This window comes from Nanorana parkeri, unplaced genomic scaffold, assembly GCF_000935625.1.
Source record: "Nanorana parkeri isolate BGI_ZX_2015 unplaced genomic scaffold, ASM93562v1 scaffold879, whole genome shotgun sequence".
Taxonomy (NCBI): Eukaryota; Metazoa; Chordata; class Amphibia; order Anura; family Dicroglossidae; genus Nanorana; species Nanorana parkeri.
This window is the reverse complement of record NW_017307147.1, coordinates 496700-504802: the sequence shown is the minus strand read 5'-3', so window position 1 is coordinate 504802 and position 8103 is coordinate 496700. Positions and strand designations below refer to the sequence as shown.

The 8103-nt window shown below is 47.7% G+C and overlaps 1 protein-coding gene across 1 annotated transcript in view; it reads right to left on the bottom strand.

Annotated features, from left to right (window-relative positions):
• NARS2 (asparaginyl-tRNA synthetase 2, mitochondrial (putative)) overlaps window positions 1–8103 on the bottom strand; it is a 49663-nt gene that overhangs the window by 16252 nt on the left and 25308 nt on the right. The window contains exon 10 of the mRNA XM_018565715.1: window positions 7600–7666. Coding sequence (XP_018421217.1) covers window positions 7600–7666 — 67 coding nt within the window. The remainder of the gene's footprint in view (window positions 1–7599; window positions 7667–8103) is intronic.

Genomic DNA, 8103 nt, shown 5'->3' with positions numbered 1-8103 from the left:
TGTCGTGCAGGAGATTGTGGGGAAGATCATATGAATATTTCAGGATGTTACACTATCTGTGTTTGATGTTAATCATCACCCAGCAGAGCAAAGAGCTCATCAATACCGGTGCGGTGTGGTGATGCATGTGCACTACGACACACCAACCGCACATTGTTGATAACCTCGCATGGCTTCCAATACCATCTCTATGCTGATGACTTATCTCGTCTTGACTGTTGCAAATCCCTCCTCATTGGCCTTCCACTACACAGGCTCCTCCCCCCTTCAGCCTATTATGAATGCTGCTGCTAGACTCATTCACCTGACCAACCGCTCAGTGTCTGCATCCCCCCTCTGTCAATCTCTCTCTGCACTGGCTTCCATACCCCGCCCCCCTCTGCCGATCCCTGCACTGGCTTCCATTTCCCCCCCCCTCTACCAATCCCTCCATTGGCTTCCTTCCCTTCTGCCCCCCTCTCCCAATCCCTCCACTGGCTTCCATCCCCAACTGCCAATCCCTCCACTACTTCCATTCCCCACCCCACTCTGCCAATACCTCCACTGGCTTCCAATTGCCCAAAGGATAACATTCAAAATATTAACAATCAGTTACAAAGTCATCCACAACTCTGCCCCCCGGATATATCTCAGACCTCGTCTCAAAGTATCAACCTAACCGTCCTCTCCGCTCCTCCCAAGACCTCCTGCTCTCTAGTTCACTTGTCAACTACTCCCATGCTCGCCTCCAGGACTTCTCTAAAGTCTCTCTAATCCTCTGGAATTCCATACCCAAACCTGTCCGTCTATCTCCTACTCTGTCTGCCTTCAGGCGATCCCTAAAGACTCATCTCTTCAGGGAAGCCTATCCCACCTCAAACTAACCACTGAACTATCATGTTCCAAACAATTCATCCCCCAGACTCTTGCATCACTTGCCCCTCCATTTTAGATTGTAAGCTCATTAGGGTAGGGCCCTCCTTACCATCTTGTATTGTAACTGTAATGTCTTCCTTATATTGTAAAGCTCTGTGAAAACGGTTGGGGCTATACAATAAAAATAATAATAATAATTAGGGATGCACCGAAATTTTGGCCTCCAAAACATTTTGGCCAAAAATGGTACTATGGAAAAAATGCCGATAGTACCAAAACGGCCGAAAATACGATGCATCTCTAGTTTCTCTCCTCCCCACTGGGCGCCGGGTCTGTGTCCCGTCCGATCCACGCTGCTTTCCCCCACCTGTGTCGGCAGTCGCAGTAAGGATTGGAGGGGACAAAGAGCCATCAGGGAGGAGGCAAGTGTCAGGAGGCTAAGCAGGGCTGCGAGGGGAGGAGAGAGCGGTCCGAATGCCGAGCAGGGTGATGTGGGGAGAAGAAACCAGTCAGGATGCCGAGCAGGAAGGTTCAAGGTTCAGGGAGGAGAGAGCTGTCTGGATGCCGATTAGGGCAGTGTGGGGAGGAGAGACCCGTCATGAGGCCAAGCAGGGTGGTGCGGGAGGAAAGCTCGGCTCCTGTGACAGGCGGAGCAAGCAGAATGGAGAGCGGAGCACAAACACTCAGCGATCAGTACTGATCACTCAGTGTGTGTAAATAGCCGAGGACATAGTAAGCTTACTATATCCCCAGTTATGAATGAGCAGGAAGTGCTCCACAACACTTCCTGTTCATACGTGATTGTGGACATAGTAAATATTTACTATCTGCTCACTTTATGAATGAACAGGAAGCAGCTCAGTACAGATGCTTCCTGTCCATTCACGACTGTGTTGATAATTATTTATGATCTCCAAAGTGTGAACAAACAGGAAGTCTCTGTACTGAGAGCTTCCTGTTCATCTAGTACTGATGCTGCAGAAAAAGAGACTGAGGTCTCAGTTTCCTCAATCTCTTTTTCTATTATAAAAGAGAAATATCGGGGGTTCGCCCAACGTTCTCATTCAGAAATCCTGTGCATGCGCAGCAGTAGATGGCGTGGGAGTGTGACTGGAACGTCTGTGGTCAACATTCACTAGGAATTGGGTGAATTAGGCCAAAAAGTCTTGTGTGACTGCAGTAAACTACAGGGTAGGGAACTTAGCCTCACCTGGCAAGCTGAAGGACACTTCATTGAGGTAGACCCTTTAACAATCAGGTCACGTCATGCCTGATTGCAGACGTCAGTGCTGTCAAGGGGTACAGAGCAAAATGCACCACTGAACAGTTGGGAAAGTATGGGCTGGGGGTCACCTGTGACTATGTACAGACATGTAGCGACCCCTTGGTGGAGATGCAACTAGGCCCAAAGAGCGCGGCAAGGTACTCTCAAGCCTAGGAAGCTGGCGGTTGATGAGGGTCGAATGGCCTGAGGTGACCTGGCTACTGTAGGCAGACAGTAGAAATTAAGCCGGGATCAGAGTTCCGTGTGGTGCTTCTGCAAAGCAGGACGATGCTTCCTCGATGCTGAATGGTGGGAATGGGTGTGAAGAGCACGGTGTACACCCAGCTGATGAGGTCAGTGCTTAATCCCCGATTAATCCTCTCCATGGCACAACCGATGGTAGCAGGAACTTTAAAAGGCACACAGTGGTGCAAATAGTGATGTAGCTTCCTGTGCCCAGCCAGATCAGCCTACTCAATAACGTTAGTCTTAAGAGCCAGGGCAAGCATGACGCAATGCCACAGCTTTGGACCTTGAAAGCGATCCGCAACTTACTTTTACTAGTACATGAGAAAGTCTGGAAAGCTCCACAAGCGGAGCCCAGTGACCGACGTTCTTGTTCCCACTAGGCCAGCAACGTCCAGATACGGCACCTCCAAATTAAAGCTGAAGGAAGGTAGAACTGGATAGATAACATGTGGAGACCAACTCAAGCAGAGGTCAGGGGCTTGGTCGAGGTTTTTTCAAACATTTAAACCAGTGGTTCTCAACTGATGAGTCGTGACCCAAAAAGTGGGTTGCGACCCTGTGTTCAGTGGGTCGCCGCATGCCTTCCACTTTTCTAGGCGAGAGGCTCCTCCGCCTCCCCCTAGCACAGCACTGTCAGTTCTCGCGTCAAGCAGCCATTCAAAATATGCTGCCTGGCGCAGAGTGTGAGCTTGAAGTGGGATAGGATGGGTCTATGGCCGCGAGGGAGCTCAATCCATACCTGCATTGCTTACAGCTCCCTCGCCTGTCCTGTAGAGGTGCCTGGACTGGAGTGACGTCACATTCTGGCTCCGGGCACCTCTACAGGGCGCGCAAGGGAGCTGTATCGGCAATGCACATATGGATGGAGCTCCATCACAGCACAGCAGCAGCCCACACTGGACTCCAGGCTGAGGATCTACTCCAGATCTCGCAAGGTAGGGAGACGGGATGAATCTTAAAAAAAAAGTGTGTGTGTGTATCTGTGGTTGTGTGTGTGTGTGTATCTGTGGTTGTGTGTGTATCTGTGGTTGTGTGTGTATCTGTGGTTGTGTGTGTATCTGTTGTTGTGTGTGTGTGTGTATCTGTGGTTGTGTGTGTGTGTATCTGTGGGTGTGTGTGTGTATCTGTGGGTGTGTGTGTGTATATCTGTGGGTGTGTGTGTGTATATCTGTGGGTGTGTGTGTGTATATCTGTGGGTGTGTGTGTGTATATCTGTGGGTGTGTGTGTGTATATCTGTGGGTGTGTGTGTGTATATCTGTGGGTGTGTGTGTGTATATCTGTGGGTGTGTGTGTGTATATCTGTGGGTGTGTGTGTGTATATCTGTGGGTGTGTGTGTGTATATCTGTGGGTGTGTGTGTGTATATCTGTGGGTGTGTGTGTGTATATCTGTGGGTGTGTGTGTGTATATCTGTGGGTGTGTGTGTGTATATCTGTGGGTGTGTGTGTGTATATCTGTGGGTGTGTGTGTGTATATCTGTGGGTGTGTGTGTGTATATCTGTGGGTGTGTGTGTGTATATCTGTGGGTGTGTGTGTGTATATCTGTGGGTGTGTGTGTGTATATCTGTGGGTGTGTGTGTGTATATCTGTGGGTGTGTGTGTGTATATCTGTGGGTGTGTGTGTGTATATCTGTGGGTGTGTGTGTGTATATCTGTGGGTGTGTGTGTGTATATCTGTGGGTGTGTGTGTGTATATCTGTGGGTGTGTGTGTGTATATCTGTGGGTGTGTGTGTGTATATCTGTGGGTGTGTGTGTGTATATCTGTGGGTGTGTGTGTGTATATCTGTGGGTGTGTGTGTGTATATCTGTGGGTGTGTGTGTGTATATCTGTGGGTGTGTGTGTGTATATCTGTGGGTGTGTGTGTGTATATCTGTGGGTGTGTGTGTGTATATCTGTGGGTGTGTGTGTGTATATCTGTGGGTGTGTGTGTGTATATCTGTGGGTGTGTGTGTGTATATCTGTGGGTGTGTGTGTGTATATCTGTGGGTGTGTGTGTGTATATCTGTGGGTGTGTGTGTGTATATCTGTGGGTGTGTGTGTGTATATCTGTGGGTGTGTGTGTGTATATCTGTGGGTGTGTGTGTGTATATCTGTGGGTGTGTGTGTGTATATCTGTGGGTGTGTGTGTGTATATCTGTGGGTGTGTGTGTGTATATCTGTGGGTGTGTGTGTGTATATCTGTGGGTGTGTGTGTGTATATCTGTGGGTGTGTGTGTGTATATCTGTGGGTGTGTGTGTGTATATCTGTGGGTGTGTGTGTGTATATCTGTGGGTGTGTGTGTGTATATCTGTGGGTGTGTGTGTGTATATCTGTGGGTGTGTGTGTGTATATCTGTGGGTGTGTGTGTGTATATCTGTGGGTGTGTGTGTGTATATCTGTGGGTGTGTGTGTGTATATCTGTGGGTGTGTGTGTGTATATCTGTGGGTGTGTGTGTGTATATCTGTGGGTGTGTGTGTGTATATCTGTGGGTGTGTGTGTGTATATCTGTGGGTGTGTGTGTGTGTATCTGGGGGTGTGTGTGTGTATCTGTGGTTGTGTGTGTGTATCTGTGGTTGTGCGTGTGTCATTGTTTTTAAGGACCCGTTCATACTATAACAGTGCGTTAATGGAACGGTCCTGTGCCATTAACGCACTGTACCACGCAATCCTTTGAATGGCACCCCAAATGCACCTCCCGCCCACAATTTAAATCACCCGCACCGGAACGTGCGGTACCGCAATGCCGTGCTTTCCATTGCAGTGCGACTTGGGTTGTGACTTAATGACCAAGGAGAGATGTGGGTCCTGAGGTTACACAGGTTGAGAATCACTGCATTAAACCATTATTTGACCCCTAAACTTTCCCTCCTCCTCCTCCTCCTCCTCCTCCTTTATTCTGAGTAATCTCATTGTTTCTTTCCATCTCCCTTACTATCTCTCCTCATTATCCAAGTTATCCCTTAACCGATTCAGAAAAAGATTGAGAACTGTGCGCAACAGCAATTAGATGTTCTATATCATAACTGGGTTCCTGTTCATTTCCACTTTACCATGTAAATGTTACATAACAGATCTGTTTCCAAGAAATACTGCTTGATGTGTATGAGCCAGAACCTTTGTTCCTATAATTACTCTTTACAAATTCCCAAAATAGATCACAGGGAACAAAAATCAACTGTCCGAGGTTGAACAAAGGGAGAGGTCTCATGGAGGAGTATGGAAATCTCATGAGCCATCCAAATATAATGTGAGGGGCACAAAGAATGTTTGTGTCCAGGACCAGAAATGTCATTATCACGGGTCATCACAGTGGCCAGACGCAGCGGTGAGCATTAAGGGAATGACTTCATTTCGGCCCCTTTCACACGGGCTTTATGATCAGTTCCGCCTGTCAGTTTTTCAGGCGGACCTGGTCGGAAGCCCGATGTTAGTCTATGTGCAGCTGCATGTAAGCGGACAGGCGTCCCTTTACATCCGGTTACCCCCAACACCGACCGGGTCCGGAAAAACGAGCGATCAGAGATCAGTTTCGCCAGACCTGACCGTGTCACGTTGGAGGTAACCGGATGTAAATGGATGCCAGTCTATTGACTAACATGGGGTCTGGTAATGTCAGCTTTGATGGAGGAAAAAAACGGCACGGACGTCACAACGGAGACAGCAATTACAAATCAGGGGGAGATCTGTGCATGGATCCCCTCCTGATCGGTCCATGAGAAAGGGGCCTTACTAAAGCACTGTGTAGCAAACAATTGCTATGTTGTACTTTCTTTTTGTTGTAAAACAAGTTTTTTTTAAATCCTTTTTTGTAGGGATTCACCGATACCGTTTTTTGGTATCGAGTACGGAGTACAGATATTTTTTTTTCCCCGGTACTCGCCGATACCAAGTACCGATACCGGAAGTCCCATTAAGGAAGCCAGGTGGCGTGTAATGATTATTATTATACAGGATTTATATCACGTCAACAGTTTGCGCAGCGCTTTACAATATAAGGAAGACATTACAATCACAATACAAATCAAGACAAGATGGTAAGGAGGGCCCTGCCCCTGAGGGATTACAATCTAAAAGGGAGGGGCAAGTGATACATGAGGAGGTAGCTGTGCGGGGATGAATTGTATGAGAAAGTGATTTTCAGTGGTTAGGTTGAGGTGGGATAGGCTTCCCTGAAGAGAGGAGTCTTAAGGGATCGCCTAAAGGTAGTCAGAGTGGGAGATAGACGGACAGGTTGGGGTATAAAGTTCCAGAGGATGGGAGAGACTCTAGAGAAGTCCTGGAGGCAAGTATGGGGGGCAGTTGACGAGGGAGCTGCAAAGCAGGAGGTCTAGGGATGAGCGGAGTGGACGGTTAGGGTGATATTATGAGACCAGGTTGGAGATATATCCGTGAGCAGAGTTGTGGATGGCCTTGTAAGCGGTTGTTTATATTTTGAATTTTATCCTTTGGGCTACTGGAAGCCAGTGCAGGGATCGGCAGAGGGGGGTGGGGGATGGAAGCCAGTGCAGGGATCAGCAGAGGGGGGTTGCAGACACTGAGCGGTTGGTTAGGTGAATGAGTCTAGCAGCTGCTCGCCACCTAGCTTCCTGATTAGCCAGGAAGCCTTCTCCATGCTCCCTTGCCACAAGGTGACGAGAAAGCATGGATCCGGCTTTCAGGCCAATCAGGAAGCTGGGGGGCGGGTAATGACTGGGCGCCCGGCTTCCTGATTGACCGGGAAGCTGGCTCCATGCTCCCTCGTCACCAAGTATCGGCACCGATATTGATACTAGTATCGGTGTCGGTGCATCCTTACTTTTTTGCATATCAGCACTCCTCATCTCCTGCAGCCTTTTTGCAGCCACTAGTCTACATGCATGCACCGACATTTCTCAAGTAGGTTTTTCTGATAGTGACAACAGTGGGCCATGCCTGTGCGATATGTGTCAGTAAGGCTATTTGTTGTCTTCATCAGGAGTTTGGGGATTTTCTTTCACTTTCAGTGATAACATTCACCAGGACAAATAGAAAAGGTGAAAACCTGACAGGTGCTCTAATGCCTCTCCACTCCATCCAAAACTTTGCCTTCCTTTGCGCTTGTGTGGAACTACAATTCACATGAGGCATTACAAAGACTGACAGCCACAGGCATGACTCCCAGAGGTAGAGGGCATTAAGGCATTTGTCACAGCTGAAGTACCAAAGTTGCCTGCCCTTGTCCTACATTATGTAAGCCTGCAACACCAAAACACTTCTTCGTCTCACCCACCTCTGTGCTGTACTGGAAGGCAACCGGAGCTCTCCGTAGAATCTCTATTGCTTCTGTATAAGACATTCTGTAAAAATAAAGCACATTTCTTTAGCAACAACAATAAAAAAAACTTGTCCAAAGGAATTTAATAAAATATATATATATTCGGGATGCACCGATATATCGGCCGCCGAAACATATCGGCCGAAAATGGCACTTTTGGCATAATGCCGAAAGTGCCATTTTCCTGCCGATACATCGTTATCCCCCCCACAAGACAGCACTCCCTTGTGCAGGGTGGCTGCTTTTGTATCATTCATTATAATTCAATGAAAGATTTTGTGCCCGGGGGTTCAGCTTTAGAGTGACAGATCCTCCTCTTCAGTAGAGACCAAATGCAAACATTTTACATAGGGACCCACTGAAATAACGTTTTTAATCCAAAACTAAAAAACTTAAAATTTGTCAGGCCAAAATCAATAATTTTTGTTACAATACTTCGAACATTTTTGAATTTTTAAA